The sequence below is a fragment of the Castor canadensis genome, chromosome 19 (genome assembly GCF_047511655.1).
Source record: "Castor canadensis chromosome 19, mCasCan1.hap1v2, whole genome shotgun sequence".
NCBI lineage: Eukaryota > Metazoa > Chordata > Mammalia > Rodentia > Castoridae > Castor > Castor canadensis.
Genome location: NC_133404.1, coordinates 28475183 through 28495168, shown reverse-complemented (window position 1 = coordinate 28495168; position 19986 = coordinate 28475183). Strand labels below are relative to the sequence as shown.

The 19986-nt window shown below is 39.6% G+C and overlaps 1 protein-coding gene across 7 annotated transcripts in view; it reads left to right on the top strand.

The window, feature by feature from the left end:
• The window catches only part of Tjp1 (tight junction protein 1), a 263800-nt gene that overhangs the window by 168101 nt on the left and 75713 nt on the right, over window positions 1-19986 (top strand). The window contains exon 1 of one of the 7 annotated variants that reach the window (XM_020178527.2): window positions 2385-2922. The exons of the other annotated variants lie outside the window; for them this stretch is intronic. Within the exon in view, the coding sequence (XP_020034116.1) occupies window positions 2896-2922 (27 nt within the window). The 5' untranslated portion in view covers window positions 2385-2895. Of the gene's footprint in view, window positions 1-2384; window positions 2923-19986 lie in introns of those variants that run through there. 7 annotated transcript variants of the gene reach the window in all.

Sequence of the window (19986 nt, the reverse complement as noted above, 5' to 3'; positions counted from 1 at the left end):
CCCCTCCCGCTCCCCCCCTCAATACCCAGCAGAAACTATTTTGCCCTTATCTCTAATTTTGTTGTAGAGAGAGTATAAGCAATAATAGGAAGGAACAAGGGGTTTTGCTGGTTGAGATAAGGATAGCTATACAGGGCATTGACTCACATTGATTTCCTGTGCGTGGGTGTTACCTTCTAGGTTAATTCTTTTTAATCTAACCTTTTCTCTAGTTCCTGGTCTCCTTTTCCTATTGGCCTCAGTTGCTTTAAGGTATCTGCTTTAGTTTCTCTGCATTAAGGGCAACAAATGCTAGCTAGTTTTTTAGGTGTCTTACCTATCCTCACCCCTCCCTTGTGTGCTCTCGCTTTTATCATGTGCTCATAGTCCAATCCCCTTGTTGTGTTTGCCCTTGATCTAATGTCCACATATGAGGGAGAACATACGATTTTTGGTCTTTTGAGCCAGGCTAACCTCACTCAGAATGATGTTCTCCAATTCCATCCATTTACCAGCGAATGATAACATTTCGTTCTTCTTCATGGCTGCATAAAATTCCATTGTGTATAGATACCACATTTTCTTAATCCATTCGTCAGTGCTGGGGCATCTTGGCTGTTTCCATAACTTGGCTATTGTGAATAGTGCTGCAATAAACATGGATGTGCAGGTGCCTCTGGAGTAACAGTCTTTTGGGTATATCCCCAAGAGTGGTATTGCTGGATCAAATGGTAGATCGATGTCCAGCTTTTTAAGTAGCCTCCAAATTTTTTTCCAGAGTGGTTGTACTAGTCTACATTCCCACCAACAGTGTAAGAGGGTTCCTTTTTCCCCGCATCCTCGCCAACACCTGTTGTTGGTGGTGTTGCTGATGACACTATCCTCCCTCCCTCTAGGCAGATCATGCAGTCACATTGTAGATGTCATTACACGGCAAAGATAAGGTAAAAGGTCTTGAATAATCACCTTTTAAAATAAAACATACCTGTGAAAGTTTTGAAAAATTCTTGACAGCAGTGTTTTATCTTTATTTTTTATAAATGACAAAAACTTTTCCTTGGTTATTTGGAGAAGATACATAAAAATATAGTTCAACTTAGATATTAAAATATCTATGCAGTTTAACACACAGTTCAGTTTAGATAGGTTGACTATTAAAAATAGCATTGAAAAATTTTAATGGGATCATTTTTTGATCATTCTTAAGAGCATAAATAACTTTACCCATAAACAAAACAGCTACATGCAACATGGCTTTAAAACAAAAATGATTTCAACTATTTTTATGCAGGGGGAAAAAGAAAAGAATAGGGCTTGATTTGCAGTATGCTCTTTTCTAGTTGAGATAGCTTAGGGTTGTACAATAGATGGTACTTTACTTTGAAACTTTGATATTTACGTATCATATACAGATAGTTATTGGCTAGGATTAAGTTTGATGTCATACAGTTGAATTTTAAAGAGGAGATCATTGGTTAAACCCTGATGTTTATGTTTTTTTTCCCCCATTTCTTGTGTGCCTGTTGTGGCATTAAGAATTTCTGACATCTGTATGGCTTTACATTTTACAAGGTGTAAATTAATGAGACTGAGAATGGCTCCCATCATATCCCTTGGTGTTTAACAAAGCTGTCAGCTCTGAAGGAAGTTTGTATAGTGGTTGATTAAATTGGAGGGTGGAATGAGTGCCTTTCCATCCTTATGTGTCCCAGCTCGAGCTGGAGGGACAGAATTTAGAAACGCAGACAGCCTGATCCCTTCACTTGCCAAGAATTTAAGCACTCTAGATAGCCAAAATACGCTTTTGAGATCCTTATCTAGAGAGGCGGGAGAAAGAGCCTTGGATAGATCTCGGGGCCTAATGCAGGGTGCGCCAAGGTGTCACAGGTCCCTTGAGTGTTTCTCACTCAGTCCCCAGGATCTGTGACCAGATTTAACTGTGGCCTTTCGGTTGTGGAGGAGCAATGCCCTGGGCCTGTCTGTTAAAGCTGAAAGTTGACAGGCTTATGCAAAACTGCATTCACCTTTCAACGGGCCAACAACGCCAGACACATGGTGACACCTGTGACCATTGATATTTGTCCAGTTAAGGAAAAGGACAGTCAGGTATTTTGCAAGGCTCGCCTTTCCTGCCACACTCCTGCGTGGGGCTGACCCGTCCTGGCACAGGTCTCTGTAGGGAGTCGAAAGCTTTGGCACAAAGGGGATTGGGGTCCTTGGGGATGAATTCTTCTAAACCTTTGATTAAAACAAACAGGAAGGCTCGCTGGGCAGCGGAAACTGCGTTCCAAGTCACCAGAGTAACTGAGCTTTTCCTTCCGCGCTGGGGACCCCGGCCGTGGCCCCGCCCACCAGCCTCTGCTCCGCCCACCTCCTGCGCAAGGCCCCGCCCACCTCCCGACTGAGCATGCTCAGTGAGCCGGGCCGGCAGGTTTGCGTGGCCGCCTGGAGTTGCCGGCTACGGCTCTGCCCGCGGACTCCGCGTCTCTTAGCGGCCGCACGTTTTCCGGGGAAGTTAGGCAGCGGGCCTTCCGAGGAGACGCGGGGAACATTGTGAGGACCCGGCAGGAAGCCCGGGTGCTGCCGTTTGACCAGCGAGATCGCTAGCTAGCTACCGAGCGGGCGGGCTCGACGTGGTGGCCGCCGAGCTCCTAGAGGGCCGAGCACTCGGAAGGAGGCGCCGGCCGGGCGCGTCCCGCGGAGAAGACCCAGGCGGGCGGGGCGGGCGCTTCCCGGAGACTTTTGTCCGAGTTGAATCCCCTCCCTCCCCGTGGGCCGGGCTTTTCCGGCCGCCTCCTCCCCTGCCCCGCTCGCTCCCGGGAGATGTTTATTTGGGCTGTGGCGTGAGGAGCGGGCGGGCCGGTGGCGAGGAGTTTCGGGTGCGAGGAGCCTCGCGCGGCGCTGGAAAGAGACAAGATGTCCGCCAGAGCCGCGGCCGGCAAGGTGAGCGCTTCTGCGGCCCTTGGCTTGGGCCGGGCCGGGCCGAGCTGAGCGCGATCGCCGTACGCCCTCCCGCCGGCGTCGGGCCCGCGCCCCACCCTCCCCCGCCGGCGGCGACCGGAGCACCGGGGGTGGGCGGGGGCGGCTGGCGGCTCGGAGCCCCGCGGGCGGGCGGGGCGCCGGGGGGAGGGGGCTGACGCCGTCCCGGGCAGGTGCATCGCGGCTGGGGCTGGGGGTGTTGGGGGGTGGGGGGCCCGGCCGACGGCGTAGACGTGCAACAGGTCCCCGCGCCGGGCGACTCGGAGCAGGATTGTCAGCTCCGCGAGGTCGGTGTTTTGGGGTGCCATCTCCAGCAGGCAGGAGTATGGAGGAGTGGCTGGTTCCCCGGCGAAACCGTGTAGTTTCGATCTGATGTCACCCGCTGCGGTATGCGCACGGTGGCGATAAGGCATCGAGACAGCAAAACACTTAAGCTTGGGAGTAGTGGGTTGGATTTGTTATTTTTTATGCTGTTACTGAAAAAGTCCTTAATGCTTTTTAACTTAAGAGTTTAAACTTCCAACAGTGACACGAAATAATACCCCTAACACGTGGACAGTTATGATGAGCTTTTTAAACATTAAAGAAAGACCCCTGGGTTCTGCGCAAAAGTAATTTCTTCCCATCCATTCTGCATGTGCCTTGAGTGTTGTTATTTTCCCAGTCTTTTAAAACGGACTCGTATGTTACGTTAAAAAACTGGTTCTTGAAAAAGTTAGAATGCTCCTCCTCTATCGTACCTTTTAAAGTAGCACTTGTTCTTTCAAACAACAGAAACACAAAAACGTGGTGAGTGAAAATATTCCCTTTGGAAAAAAAATCAGTTCACCACTTCGAACAATATCGAGGTACTTCAAACAAGTGGTGATTTTATGTATTTATTTTTCTGCTTGAAATGTTTATTCATAATATCTGGGAGCAGGTACTGTGGTTTCTGAACTCTTAACAGGACCTTGTTTTCTGGTTGGCAGAAGTTAGCATTTGGTTACATTTTGTTGTGACTAGATCGTTTTAAGTAATATATAGTATTCCTTCTTTAAGTAGAGTTTTATTTGTACCTTTTTGAATGTTCATTTATGAAGTACAATCTCAAACCTGATCCGAAGATTAGCTCAGAGTAGATTAGAATAAAAGGCAAGATTTTGCTGGTTTTGTTCGTTTGTTTCTCGGTGGTACTGGGGTTTGAATTCAGGGCCTCGCGCTTGCTAGGCAGGCCCTCTGCCACTTGAGCCACTCCACCAGCCCAAGATTTTGCTGTTTTTAACATAAACCACGTTATTTACCTTTTCTGGGGCTTCATATCCTAGGAGGAAAGACTTTGTTGTCTTCAAGGGTCATTTCAACTGTAGAGAGAAACGTTTTCAGCAGATAGCTGTCTATAATGTGATTTAGAAGGAAGCGGACTTCTATGCCTAAATTATGATACTGAAATTTTAAGACATGATGAAAACTTCATTAGTTACATATTACACTGTAGGGATGCTTGCATGCTGAAATATTTTGTGAGTAAAATGGGAATTGAAAGGTTATTTTCTTAAATGCTGTGTATAAGGCCATGTTGAAATCGTCTATAGATTAGGGCCAACCATAAATGGATAGGTGAGGTGATAATCATTTGTTTCCCTAACTCACATTTAAGTGTTCAAAATTACTTTTATCATTGTATTTTAATTACACAAGGGGTTGTCACTGAATTTAACACGTGCATGAACTTTGATCAGATGAACCCCATGTCCGCATTTTCAACAGCTTTTAGTGGGTTTTCTTGTTTTATGTATCTTCAGGCATAGACACAATGCATTTCGTTATTATTTCTCCCTACCATTCTTTTTCCCTCTCAGGTTTAAATTTTGAGGTGGTCAAAATGCTTATTAAGAGCCGAGCTTTGTAACTCAGTACTCTAAGATGTTTTTGTTCCTTCCACCCCCTAAGTTAAAAAAATACTTATTTTGCATCTTACATTTTTGTTTTTAACACAATAATTGTAGAACACCTGTCTGTGCCAGTACTTTGAGTCATGATGAAATTTGAAATTCATGATGAATTTCAAATATATATGATAGATCGTCTTTTTGATAGTTATTTAACTTGTCTAGAGTATTTTTTGCTGTTTTAAATACTTACGTACATTTTAGTATCTGTACATTTACATTGTGATACCGCAAATTCTTAAAAATGAAATTGCTGGGTCATAGGGTATGTGCATTTGAAATTCTGACATACACCAGTAAGTCTTTCTCCAAAACTACTGTACCTAAGGATAAATATAACAAGCATTGGTGGGTTGTCCCAATCTTAATGACATACAGTTTGAGTGAGATAAAACAACATACTTTCCTGATGAAGAGTCATTATTACAGCATTTACCAGTGTTCCCTGAGTTGATGAATATAAATGTAATAGAATTCCAGTGTGATACTGTAGAAACCTTCGTATCAATAAGAAAGCTTACCTGATAGCATAAATGGATAGCACAAAATTTTGGAAAAAGAAGGCCCTTTCAGAAAGCCTAATTTGTTATAAATTCAAAGTAATTTAAAGTAGTCTATCAGTTCAGGAATAGAGAATGGGGACCCCCTCCCCCTGCCCCCTTCCACATACACACACATCCTGAAGCCATCTGTATTTGTGAGCTTTTAATGATTTTGATCGGTGGTATTTAATGTGTGCTAGGTATTCTCTGTGTGTAATTCATTTCATTCTCACAATAGCTTTATGAAGTGAGCACTATTACCTCCACTTTTTGGAAGAAGAAAGATAAAGTAACTTGCCAAGGGTCACTTAGCCCAGCAAGAGGGATAACAACAAATATGTGATAGGCTCAGATTACTGGGGGAAGGTTGCATTGTTCAGTAAATAGTGCTAAGATTGTTGGATATCCACTTGTAAAATGTTTATTTCCTGCCTCATAAACCAAAAAGGAAAAAACAAAATCCAAATGGAATCTAAAATAAAATATATCATAAAATATTAGAAAATGTAGAGTGCTGTGCACACACACACTCTTGGGTTGGAAAGGGCTACTTTGTGCATAGTAACTTTAGTAAAGGAAAAGACCTTTTACCTGTACATATATGATATACTTCTGAATTTACAGCCTAATTTTTTTTTTTACTAGCATTCCTAAGACAAAATACTTGAATGTTGACAGGAATTTGTTACATTATGTAAGAAAATGGTATGAATAATTATTAGGAACATTTTCATTGCTTGAATCCCAGAAGGTTGCAGCGGCTTCTGGATTTCGAAGCTGTCTCACTTTGGAGGAAGCAATAAAATTTAAGATTATGCTATTATAGCTGCTTATTATTTTACTGTATGCAGAAATGTTTTTTATGTCTCAAGGACATTTTCCTCACAGCCTGTGGCTATGTCTGAAATGATAATAATGAACGTTAGTGTGAAAATATTTTATATAATTATGTTTGGATTTACAGACTTTTCAGGAATCCCATTTATTGGATCAAGTAAGGCTCAGTGGGCTTTTTTCTCAATAGCTGAATATTTTTTAAACATAGGAACTGCAGAAAATAAGCTAATGAACAAAACAAACAGTGACATCCCTCTGTAGATTGTTTCCTGAGTAGCTTACACGTAGTTTTAATTTGGTTCTTAACTGCATCAATGTGTATTTGCCTCATACTGCTAACGGTCAAGTAAAACTCATTGTGCTGTGTGAGAATTCACTTGTACCTGACAACTTTTAATGATCTTTGGTGCGGCAGTGCTTTACCAAGACAGCTCAGTTTGTACAGTTTTCACTAGAATCACGTTTGTAGTATTTTAGGCAAAAGGTTTTAATTGTGTAGTAAGTTTGGCATTTTAGATGCTCATGGTTAAAGTTTTATGTGGTTGACTAATAATCCTAACTACATTTTATAACTCTTACTTGTTTTAGGATATCTTCATATCTTTACAAATTATATGGTTTCCTTTCTCTCAACTGATATTTTCATGTTAGGAATTTGTGAACTGAACTTTTACTTTTTTTGCTTAAGAACTTGAGAAGTCCATGATGGCTGTAAGTGATAGAGGTCAGCCATCCTCACCAACAGATGAGGGTGAAACCAGACCGGTTTTAAGGGCTATAGTGAAGTATATATAGTTTGGATTGAAGGAAAAATAATTGCAGTAGTTCTCTCCCCCCCCCCCCCCCACACTTTTTTCCTCCAGTCCTAGAAACAATGTTCTGGCTCTGAGTTACTTGCTCTTTCATCTTTTTTCTATTTAGAGACCAAATGTAAACTGAGTACAGTTCTAAGAATAAAAGAATATAAATAAGGTAGATCACAATGCTGCTAAGGAAATTCTTTTAAAGTAATAGCTTTGGTGAAAATTTAGGAAATGTTACCCTCTTTCTTGACATAACCCTGATGTGATCACAGTTCAGCCTATTGAATGTCCAGGGGTCCAGCTGTAAAATCGTAACAGAGTTATATGCCACCCATCCTTGACTGCTCAATCAAGAACATCCCAGACACACAAAGCACACATTCACACACACTCAGCACCAAGTCCTACTAAGCAGCATAGTGGCTGAAAGAAAAAGTGTTGTTTTTTATTAGCAAAGTTTTTGATCAAATGTTAAATCAAATTTAAGAGGTAGTTTATGTCAAGACTGATATTCCCAAAATATTTCACTGGGACTTGATTTTCACCTCGGAATTTTAAAAGACAACTTCAAAAGATCTTACTATTTTGACAACATTTAGTCTTGTAAATAGAGATAAACATTGGAATAACTTAACCGAGTTTTAAAGTTAATCTAAATTGATGTGTTTTAGAGCAGTATGTGTAGGCCAGCAGTAAAAATAGACCTTTTGCTATTTCTGACCTAGAATGCTTCTTAATTTATTTATTGCAGAAAAGAGTGGCTTCAGGTTACTCCTTTATGGGTTAGCCCAGTGCTTTATCTCTGTTCTTCTTAAACAGATAAGTTCTTAATAATAAATATGTGGAGAAGATGTGGGTTGGGAGTTTCATTTTACGCCATAAAAATGGATGGAAATAACTGGAGTCTGAAGGATTGAGCACTGCTTTGGATCACAAGAAAGCGGCTGGTGCCAAACTTTGTACCATAAAGTACTTGGAAAGTAGTAAGAGCGTAACATTTGTATATATACTCTTCAGTACCGAATTCTAGGTGGTCCTTACATTTGGGTAATATCAAAAGATAAGATTTTGTTGTTTGTGTTGTAGGTGTGTTTCAGTTATATATGAGAACAACCTGACTGTTTTGTGCTGGCAGGATAGTGGGAAGTAGGTTACCTGATGAATGAACTCAGTCATTCTATTTACAGTGCACAGAAAGAGGTAAAAATAGAAGCTGATACTACTTTTTACCTATGGTAGTTACAAACATAAGATTCAAGTAAAAATATTTTTTGGATTTGCTCGGCTATTTTTTGGTTTTACTTTTTCAAATATAGTATAAATTCCCAAAGATCAGAAAGTTCACTTTATATCTTGGTTATCTCAGGAGTTTTCACTCTTTTGGAATTGTCACTAGTAACTTTGGGGTTTGTAAACAGTTTTTGGTGACTGAACATTACAGGTTAGATTTAGGATTAGCTCTTTTAGTTCACTATGTAATTCTAAAATGTTGGATACCAGGAATGACTCATTGTCATTAGCAAAAGCATTGAGCACATTTTGTTTTAGATCCCTGACCTATATCCATGTCTAGTTTTCAGCTGCTCTGTACTGTACACTAAGTTGTTGTGAAATGTGTAATTCACTGTTTAAGAATGAAAGAATTTGCATCGTTTGCTCTTAAGGCTGCTCACACTTACACTGCTGTCCCAACACAATGTTCTGATGTGCCCTCTTGGTTGAAGGAAGTGGCAAAGTCATGGCTAACACAGTTCCTGCATTTTTCCTTGTTAATTTTTAAAAATGTTCATTTGAATTGACTGTGGGCGCATCCATGAAAGGGTTTTCTCTGTGTGTTTGGTATAAGCATCTCAGTTGGGGAGAAAGATTAAAAATTATAAAGTAATTGGAATTTCCAATTCCTTAGAAATACTGACATGTAAAGTGGACACTGTGCTAGCTGTTACTGTTTACATTTAGGGTCTAGTGATTTGTAAAATATGTAATAATACGGATTTTAAGGCTGCATTTTACATTCGCACACCCGTTACGCACCAGCAGGATGGTAGGGTGCCAATGAGAGTAGTAAGCATATCTGTGTACAGATGGAGCGTGTTCATAGTGAGGTAGACAGCAGCAGATAAGTGTGCATAATGATACAGGCTACAATTCCTGACGCGCCATTTCTGAGTCATAACCCCATCCTCAAAGTTCATCTCTATCCCTTCTTCTGCATACTCATTTTCTAGCTTTTCTTTCTAATTTTACCGCCTGATTACGCGTCCCGCGAGCATTGTAGTTTAGCCTCCCTCTAAACTTCACACAAAAGCGAATCTTCCAGAGTGAATTCTGTTGTGTGTGGCTTTTGCTTAGTGCTGTATTTGCAAGACGATCTACATGTGGGTAGCTGTGCTTTCTTACTTTTCATTATATTCATTTATAAACCTCGCAGCATTTTATTAAGAATTACCATCATATTGGCTCTGTAAAAAACAGCTTGAGTTAGACTTTTGTGGCTTTTTAAAGGCCAATATTGTTTATGCCTCTGTGAAGAGACAAGAATTAGTTAAGTGATTAAGCCAGTCATTGGAGTACTAACACTTGTGTCAGAGGTATAAACTGCTTTTGATGTTCGTACTTGTTTACTTGGAAAGTCAACTTGGTTTTAATTCTGAGGATGTTTTATGACTGTCTTAAGTCCATTTCTCCTCCCCGCACTGTCCCCTGTAGGTACTAGGAATTGAGCCCAGGGCCTTGTACATGCTAGACCAGCACTTGAGTGGTTTCCCTGGCCCTTAAATCCATCACCTTAAAGTATGTTTAGTGAGCATTCACTTACCTGATTCTGATATGGCCAGTAAAAGCCGTGATCACATTAAATACATGTTTTGGACAAAAACAAGTAAAGTGCCCCTTTCAAAGTCTAATTGTAGGAAACCTTTCCCAGTAGTATCATGTTAAAGAAACGTCAAAAGAATGACTTACTGATTTTTTTAAACAGTGGTAAATGTTGAAATATTTAGCTAAACAAGTCCATGTATTGATGCTGTATTGCTCCTGAAATCAGAAGAAAGTGATGTGGCAAGAAGATTCATATTCAGGTTGTAAATATGAGAAATAAACAGTAGCTCCTGGTTGAATGCTGACTCTGCAACAGCCAGGTGTTTATATGTATGCTCCCATCTGGTCTTCACAGTTTTGTTAGGTCCTACTTTTAATCTTTTTTACAGGTAAATGATCAGAGGTTAAATTTACTTGCTAAGCCCAGTCACACATTTACGCATATACCTTATAACTCATGCTTGTACATTTATGTGTTCTAAATGAGCGTCAGATGAGTATGGAATGGTGTTAGGTGAGTCTTACACCAGACAAGTAGCATGAATCATGAAAACTGAGAGAGAGGTTCTGTGGCAGTCAGAGAACATGAGTTGGACTGCAGCTATTGCTCAGCTCCAGCTGACTGAGAAAGATGGGCCAGATCTTCCAGTTTTTCAAGACAGGTTGTAAATCTGGATTCGACATAAATTGCCCTAACTTAAGTTTTATCAACTCATTTACTTTTTTATACATTTTGTATAAACACCTGAATAAACACCACCTACCTGTCTGCAGGCCAGATCCTGCACAGAGAGAGGTCAAGTAGAATAAGTACTGAAAGGATTGTTGTTGAGTGACCTTAAGTTTCCTTCACTTACTGTGTAAGATTAGGGTCTAGAGTCTGAATCCCAAGTTTACCATTTGCTAGCTGCTTTCTCATCTGTTAAAAACAAAAGAGAAACAAAAAGCACAAGTATTTAGTACAGTGGTTCACCCCTGTAATCCCAGCTGCTTGGGAGGCTGAGACTGGGAGAATCATGATTACAGGCCAGCCCTGACAAAAACTTAGCAAGACCCCATTTCAGCAAATGAGATGGATGTGGTGATGCACTCCTGTGGTCCCAGGTTTGTGTGAGGCCATGGTAGGAGGATTGTGGTCTGAAGCTGTCACTGGCAGATACATAATACTACCTGAAAATAACCAAAGCATACAAGAGCTGGGGGCATGGATCAAGTGGTAGAGTGCCTTCCTAGTACCTAGTTCAAACCCTAGAACTGTCCTCCATCCCCCCCAAAAAAAGTAAATGAGCAGTCCCAGTCTCCAGGTGTATTCAGCACAGAGCACATACTAAATTATGTTAGCTATGTCTTCTTTTTTTTTTTTGGTTGTACTGGGGTTCACACTTGCTAGGCAGGCGTTCTTACCACTCCAGCAGCTCTGCCTATCCTAGCTTTGTCTTTTTAAAACATTTTAAATGAAGCCCATTTTAATATCAAAGAAGAGACATACAGTTAGGAACTGTAATTGTGGTATATACGTTTATTTATTGATTTATTTCTGTACAAAGTTCAGCCTACAGATTAGTTTCAGCCCAGAGAGGTGTTTTATAGTTTCGGAGAGGATCCTTGGGCTCCTAAGATACTTACGAAAAATTTCTTACAATGGTGTGAAGTAAGAGACACAGTCTAGTCTGATGGGTTACGTCAAGAGGGGTCAAAGACTTTGAAATCCAGTTCGTTGTTCAGTTTGGATAGCTGTCTAGTATGGTGAATGATTGATTAGCAAGTTTTGTTTGGTTCAGTTTTTAGCCTGCTGTGAGCATCTTGTATTTTCCCACTTGTTCCATGTGCACTTCCCACCATTTATTCCCTCCCCTCCACTCCCCTCCCCTCCCGTCCCCTCCTGTCCCCTCCTGTCCCCTCCCATCATTCAAGCACATGCACACAGATACCCTCCTGAGAATGATCATAGCCCTTCTTCCTTCTGCTTATAATCTGTTTTTCTAAAATAATCTTTTTAAAAATCCAAGTATGAGTAAGTTTCTTCTCTTCTTCTTTTAGTACATACACACATTCAGACCCAGCCTACTTCTCACTGCCTCTAGAAGTAAAAGATCAAAACCCAGAATATGGTCAGTAAACTCCTAGTGGGTTATTTGGCTCCTGCTTACTCCTATGGCCTCCTCTTGCATCTTTCTCCTTCTTGTTCTCTGTTCTCAAACTGTGCTTTTCTCTTTAAAAAGAGAAAAACAAGTTCCCAGCAGGAACTTCCTACCAAGTTCCTCTTTGAGTTCCTCTCACATCAATTTTTTTGTTTCCTTGTGGTGCCTCTTTAAGCCTCTGATTATATATTTAGTCGTGAAATATTTTGGTCCTCTGCTTCTGCTAGCCTGTGCGCTCCATAAGAACCAGGGTCATATTGACTGTCAGGTTATTGCAGAGCTTACCACAGCGTGTAGCATATAATACGCTCAAGTCTTTGAATGAATGAGAGGCATACTTTCCTACCAGGGTTCTTGTTGCGTTGTCTCAGGGTTTTTGTTGGAAGTTGTCCACTGCCATTCCTTATTTCATGCAGTACTTGTCCCTCATTCTTTTCCTCAGGAAGTTTGACCTAGCCCAGAAACTAGGTTAGAATTCAGGTGCAGTAAGTACCCCATACTATCTGTCCACAGGACTTAAGGTAACTTCCGCTTGTCTGTTGGCTAATTTGATGCCTATCCCTTCTAGACTCCAGTTGCTTTTAAACTCTGTTATTTGCCTGCTGGTTATATTAGGTCATCTTAAAGTGGTCTGGGTCTTAGATGGTCCTAGTGCATATCTGTGAGTAGCTGCATTCTTATTTTCTGGAAGAGAAGGCATTTGCTGGAAGGGCTGGTCCATGGGAATTTTGTTTAATGCTAGGCCCTGGTAGCAGCATTCTTGGTTTGGATTTTTCCTAAATCTGTAATTCTAATCCCCTCAGGTTGTCTTTTTGAAGTGGCTAATTTCACACCCATAGAAAAGTAGATGTGTTATGTATGTCCATGTGGTGCCCACTCAGTACGAATGTCAGCTTACGGCAAGGCTTGTTTCAGCTTGATTCGCTGTGTACCCCTTTCCCTTTATTTGGAAGCAAATGCCAGATACATTTTCATGTGTTCATATTTGAGGATGTATCACTAAAATAACTGAAAATATATCACCATTGTTCTATTTTAAAAACATTGTTAATTTTTATTTATTTATTTTTGCTGCACTGGGATTTGAAGTCAAGGCCTCATACTTGCTACAGGTGCTTTTACCACTCAAGCCACTTGCCAGCCCTTTTTTGTGATGGGTTTTTTCAAGGTAAGGTCTCGGGAACTATCTCCCCAGGCTGGCTACAAACTGATCCTGCCTGCTGAGTAGCTAGGATTACAGATGTGATCTGAGCCATTGGCATCCAACTTAAAATAAATTCTTAATGAATTCTTTATTGTTTTGCCTTAAATATGAACATTTCCTTTTAAATAAGTTTTCAAAAATTGGAATCCAAGTAAGACCTTCTCATTGTTATTGACATGCCTTTCCCATCTGGTAGACATAAGATTTTCCCCCAAGTCTCTTGTCTTTTTTTTCTTCTCTTCCTTCCCTTGCAATTTTATTGATTGGCAGGATTGTCCTATAGAATTTCTTTCTTATAGTCTGCATTTCGGTTCTTGCCATATGGTAGTTAAAATGGTGTTTGGCCCTCTTTATTTCCTATAAATTGGTGATTATTGCTTAAGCAGTTCTGTCTGATAGAAATACCAGGTAAAATACCACCTATGTAATTTAAAACTTTCTAGCAGCCTCATCAGAAAATTTCTGTAAAAGTAAAATACGTTTCAGTATTTAATGTGTCTAAAAATTACCATTTTAATAGTGATGGTAACAGTTTTAAGTGAGATATTTTATAGTTCTTCAGTACTAAGTCATTGAGATTTTCCCATGTATATTTTATACATGCACATCTCAGTTTGGAGTAATGATGTTCTAAGTACTCAGTAGCTAGATGTGGCTGGTGTCTGCCATTTTGGACAGCACAGATTTAGAGCCTTGAAAGATTTGATTCTTTTGTTTTTTATAAGGCTGAAGAACCTAAATGCTATTAGGTTTCAGATTTTGGTTTTTTTATTTTGTGCTTTTTTTTTTATTTTTTGGTTGCTCTTAAATGATCTTAGCAGTCAAGAATCCTTAATTCACTTGGTGCTTCAAAATGATGATGTTCAAATTTTTATTATTCCTTCCTTTATTAGGTTTAGTATCTCTAAAAAGGGAAACTCCCTTTATTTGCTGTATGGTTACCCACTGGTACTGTTTGTATAGGAAAGGCAGAGTAAACACTTAATTTTGTCCCTACCTTTACCAGATGTTAAAAGTATTATAATGAGTTTTATCAGTGTTTCTCATTTTTAAAAATACACTGAACAAATGGGTACATGGAAGTATATTTGATTTATTTCAAACCATTGTATTATAATCCTTATTGTAAAAGTATTTTTTGAAGTTTTTATAATATTTTCTACTAAAGTTAATGAATCATAAGTGTAATATAAAGTGATAGATTTTCAAAGTGAATAATACGCCTTTTCCCAGCACCTGGACCAAGAAAGGACATTTACCAGGAGTTTTCCCTGATCCTTGTGCCCTTCAGTCGCTGTATACGCAAGGATAACCGCATCCTGACTTCTAACGGTATAAGTCATTTTTGCCTGTTGTCTTTTTTTTTTAAATCACATATACCACTTTTCATGGATTATAAAATTCATTTGTTCATTGACAAATACATAAAAATTAAAATGCACAACTCTAAAACCAGTCTTTTCACCTATGACTACAGTAGACCCTTGTTATCCGCAGGTACATGGTTCCAAGGAGACCGCCATGGAGGAACAAACACGTATGCTCAAGATTCAAGAGTTCAGTGCTCTAAAATTACTCAAATTTACCTATACTGCACATATAGTAGTTCTAAGCATCTATAATTTGAAACTGAATGGAGTAGTCTACATTGCTGTCACAAAAATTAATTATTGTAGCCAGGTGTGGTAGCTCATGACTATAATCCTAGCTGTTTGGGAGGTGGAGATTTGTGATCCATAGGATTGGGGTTCTAGGCCAGCCTGGGTGAGACTCTTATCTTAGTAAAAGCTGGGTGTGGTGGTGTGCACCTGTCATCCCAGCTATGTGGGGAGCATAAGTAGGAGGATCACAGTCAAGGCTAGTCCCTGGTATAAATTTGAAACATTGTTTGAAAAATAAAGCACACCCTCCCCTTCCTGCCCCCAAGCAAAAAATTTGGGTGTGTGGCTCAAATGGCAGGGTGTCTGCCTGAAAAGTGTACTGCCAAAAAAAAAAAAAAAAAAATTACTGTTTTGCCCTCTAATACTACTCATCAAAACCCAAATCTTCATGCTCTTTATCTCAACTGTGATGCTTGATTTTACCATGGCGCTGCCCGACTTCCACTAAAAAACAGCTGCCTTTCAGCAAATGTAAAATTTTTTACTTTATCAGTTAAGTAAGGTACATTGTGTGCTGTTTTTGGCTTGGGCGATTACCATAAATAACTTTTACCTTGCTTCATATGCACCATTTACTTTTGGGAAGGCATATGTTTACAAAATGAAGGGCAGGGAAGCTCAACAGATGACATAGGATTTAAACACCATGGACTGTTATGGACTGAGGCTTCTCTGCATGATGCGTGCATGAGAATTTAAGTTTTGTTTTTGAAATTTCTTTTTATTTCTAATATTTTTGACAGCACTCAGTTAAAACTGGTTGTATACATCTACAAATAAGGTATATATATATATACCTTATATATAAATATGCCCTTTTTTGGAAGTACTGGTGTTTGAACTCTATACCCACCTTGTTTGTTGAGATGGGGTCTCTCTAACTTCTTGTTGGAACTGCCAGTCTTCCCAGTCTCTACCTCAAGTAGCTGGGATTATAGGCATGAACTATCACACCTGGCAATATGCTTTAAAAAAAAACAACATATTTGGCACCATTCTTCATTTTTCCGTATACCTTTATGACATTTTTCTCTTTAACTCTTTATTTTGAAATATTAGATTTACAGAAGTTATTCTTCCCTGCCATCGTCTGTATGGTTCCACCATTCCTTTATGATTAGTTATGTTCAGTTGTTACTGTTTTTATCCTCCCCCTACCCCCCGAATCTTTGTTGATTTTAATGGTTTACTTTTTTGATGTGTGAAGGTTATATCATGAAACAGTGTTGTGGTTCTAGGAATCAGAGCTATGTGAAAATTAGGCTCGGAGGAATATCATTCACTATCTTTGCTACCACTACCCTTCCTCCTGCTTTCTTCCTAGAAAAGTTTGAGAGATCTTTTATTTACCTCCACTCATAGAAAATGCCATATCTAAAATAGTTCTGTTTTTGATAACTGGAAAGTATGCTAGATTTTAAGCCTCCTGGAGCATCTTGATGGGAATTTCTCAATGCTTAGCGTGCCCGTATTGGTAATTTATGCTGATATTTTTTCACTCTGATTTTCAAGCAGCAGCTAACACAGTAACTTATCTATGAATTTAGTTTTAGCACACCTCCAGTTTAAAACAATTCCAAGTCCACTGTCTTTCTTCAACCTTTAATATTTCCTACTTATATGTATCTCAATCTTTGTATCCTAAATTAATAATTTAGGTCAAGGGTAGGCACAATAAAATATATGTAAATTTATCTGCTATCGAATAAAGTGGGGTGTTAGATGCTAATTTTACTTATTTCTATTGCAACTTTTGTCCTATAGTTTGTGTGCTTCTTTTAATAGTTATTTTTTAATTGTTATGTTTAATGAGTTCTTTTGTTGCATTTGGGAGTTTTGTTGAATCCCTGGAATTCTCCAGGAGTGCTCCAGAAGCTCTCTTCACTTGACTTCAGATCTTCTTTACTACCTCTAGGGCATCTCATATTTGAGAATTTAGATGACAACCCTCAGATCAGTTCAAACAGGTGCTTTGCCCTACCTGGTAACACATATGCTACTCCCCTTTTTTGTATTTCACTGTAGCAGTGAGCAGAATTTGAAATTACATATGTGAGTGAAAGTTCATGGTGTGGCAGGGGCCATCCTTGTTTTTAAGTTCCTGGCTCAGTCTTATCTCTATAGATAATCTTGCTTTCTGTTTTGAGTAGGGGGAAAAAACCCAAACACAACCAAAAAACTTTAGAGCTGAGTGCCACCACCGGCTCATGCCTATAATCCTAGCTACTTGGGAACTGAGATCGGGAGGATTATAATTTGAGGCCAGCCTGGGCAAATAGTTTGCAAAACTCCAAAGTAACTAGAGCAGAAATGGACTGGAGGTGTGGCTAAAGTGGTAGAGTACCTGCTTGATAAGCATGAAGCACCGAGTTCAAACCCCAGTCCCACCAAAAAAATCCCCCAAACAACAACAACAAAAAACCTGTTGGAGCACAGGAGACACCAGAAACTGTTCATTGTGCAGCTTTGCTCATAGAAAGAACACCTGAGTGTTCAGGGTTCCCCCTTCCTTTACTACTAAGTTGTCTTAATGAGGGACTGAAAGTCATCGGGAAAATGTTCAGGGTGCTTTAAAAGATAGTACTGCGTAATCTGTTTCAGGTGTGTATTTATTTGCATTTTAGTGATGTTGAATAAGTAAGGTATATTGATCTCACATTGAGATCCTCAGTTTTTTGTATTTTGTCTTTGAGTGTTCTCTGGACATTAAACGGTGCTTTGTGCTAGCTCCATTTCCTATATCCCCATTGGCAGCAGCTTCTTAGATTCCTTTGGTTCTTTGTTTCCTTTTTTCCCCCTTTAAAGCATTTGTAGTCCACAGGGTTATCTTAGTCCTTTAGTAATTGGATCTTTTCTCTTGGCTTCAGTTTGAATATCCTATTGATGACTCTTAGGTCTATATCCATTCCAGATCGCAATCTTGATCTTCACACCTGTATATCCAACTGCTCACGCCCCATCTCTCCTGCTCTGACAGTTCTGAGGGCACCTTAAATTAAGCTTGTCTAAAACTGCAGTTCTAAGCTTTTCCTACCCTTTCACACAGCTGCCCAGTTCCAAAACTTAAGAGCCATCTTAACTCCTCCTTCCCTTTGACTTGAACTTTCTAACTGGTCTCCCTACCTCAAATTCATCTTCCACATCTCAGTCTTCAGAATGAATTCTAACTATGTCTGTTGATTATCTGAAATGTGTGTGTCTTCCTATTGAGTTCATAAAGCTTTGGCATTATACCATAAGGCCTATTTGACCTGGTACGTTCACAGCTTCTTTTTAACCTCTCCGTCTTCCACAAATTGTACAACTCAGACAGGTCTCGTCAGTTCTGCTCTCCTGTCTTTCCCCACTTGACTTGTCATCAGCCTTATCCGAAGGGTAAAACTGCTGAGAATCAGGATCCGGAGTTTTGGCAGGAAGCCCATCAGAGTTGGTGATCTGAGTAGTGTCTTTGCCAGCTGGAGCTTAGAACAAAGAAACCAAACAAACTCTTGGCAGATTCTGAAATGCAGCTTTTGGCTTCTTCAGAAATTGTGATTCCAGTCAGTCAAATGCCGACTTAGAAATGTACGCAGAACTAACCCAGCAACCATGAATTGATCACTTTTGATGCCTGTGGTGCTACTAATTATTGAATTTGTAGCTGGCTCATTGGAATTACAGTCTAATAGATTTTTGGAGCTGGGAAGATCTTTTTCCTTGAGATAATCTCATCCGGTTTCTTAATTTTATAAATGAGGAAAACTAAGGTCACATTTCTAGTTTATGACTGGTTTGGGCTCTGGGCTCATGGTTTCTGGGCTGGTTCATTTCTCTTTTAAGAGTATCTTTCATGGTTACAAAATTGTGATGACTAGGGGACTAACACACATTCCTTAGCCTCCTATAAACCTAAATGCTGTGGGAATGAGACTCGTGGCTTAACAGAAGGTCCTTCTGTAAGTTATACAATTATTCTGTATTTTTTGAGTAAAACAAATGGTAAGCAAATTTACAGTAAAAATATAAAGTTTTGAAAATCATTTGCTTTCATAAGTAATAGATGAGCATTATAAAACACTGCTGAAGTGTTCTCAGTGAAGAAGTAAGACTCCCCACCCTGGTTTCTGTTTCTCCTCTTCAGAGGCTCTGGCTTCTTAGGTATTCAAAAGAAACCTCCGAGTTCTAAAGCATCAAAATTCTCATTTAGAATCATTTTTTCTTTGTGTAGTGCTCATGAAAATTTTACTGGTACTTAGTATGTTTCTGAGTGATTTACTAGAAGGAACTCCTTTGTTGTTCCCCCCCCCACCCAGCATTTTATTATGATTATTTAAAAATATACAAGAAGGTTGAAATGTTTTTAAAATGGTTTCCTAAATCCTGATCACAGATCTTCCCACTATCAGTTTACTCTGTTGTATATCAGTATATCCTGTGTTTGTCCGTCTTTCCGTCGCTCCATTTTGAATGCCTCCTAAGGACTGCCTGGTTATACAAACAGCCAAGGATAGATTTTTGCTGCTTTTGCCATGGAGAGAGATGACATGCTCTGTGGTTTAAACTAGGAGTGCATTTCTCTGTTTTAAAGAAAGATGATGAAGAACTCATTGGAGATTAAGTTGGCTTTGTGCGTGCTTGTCAGGAGCCTGACCAGCCACTTCATTTGATGTTTCATGCTTCCACGTACACAGGCCTCCGTTCAGATAAATCACGGTAATAAAGGCCCTATTTGGCACTGAGAGAAGTGAGCTGTCTTATCATCCTTTTGGGAAGCCGTTCAGTTTGTTAAGATTATGCGTTCCTAATTCCCCCAAAGAAAAACTTAATTAATTTTGATGAGGAGTGTGGACAACAGTTACGTTTTGGTACTTAAAATTTTTTTTACCTTGTATGAAATACTTAACTTTTACAGCACTCCTCTTGGAGATTATGCATTAAGACCTTAAAGTAGAGATCACTTACTAAAAGAATAAATGCTTTCCATAGTTAACGATAAGACATAAACTAATCCTCAGTCTAAAAGTAGATATTTGAAATTTCAAGTAGGAATAGGATTTGAATGTAGTTTAAAATACGTTTCCAGTTTATTCTGAATGGAGAAAGGAAAGCA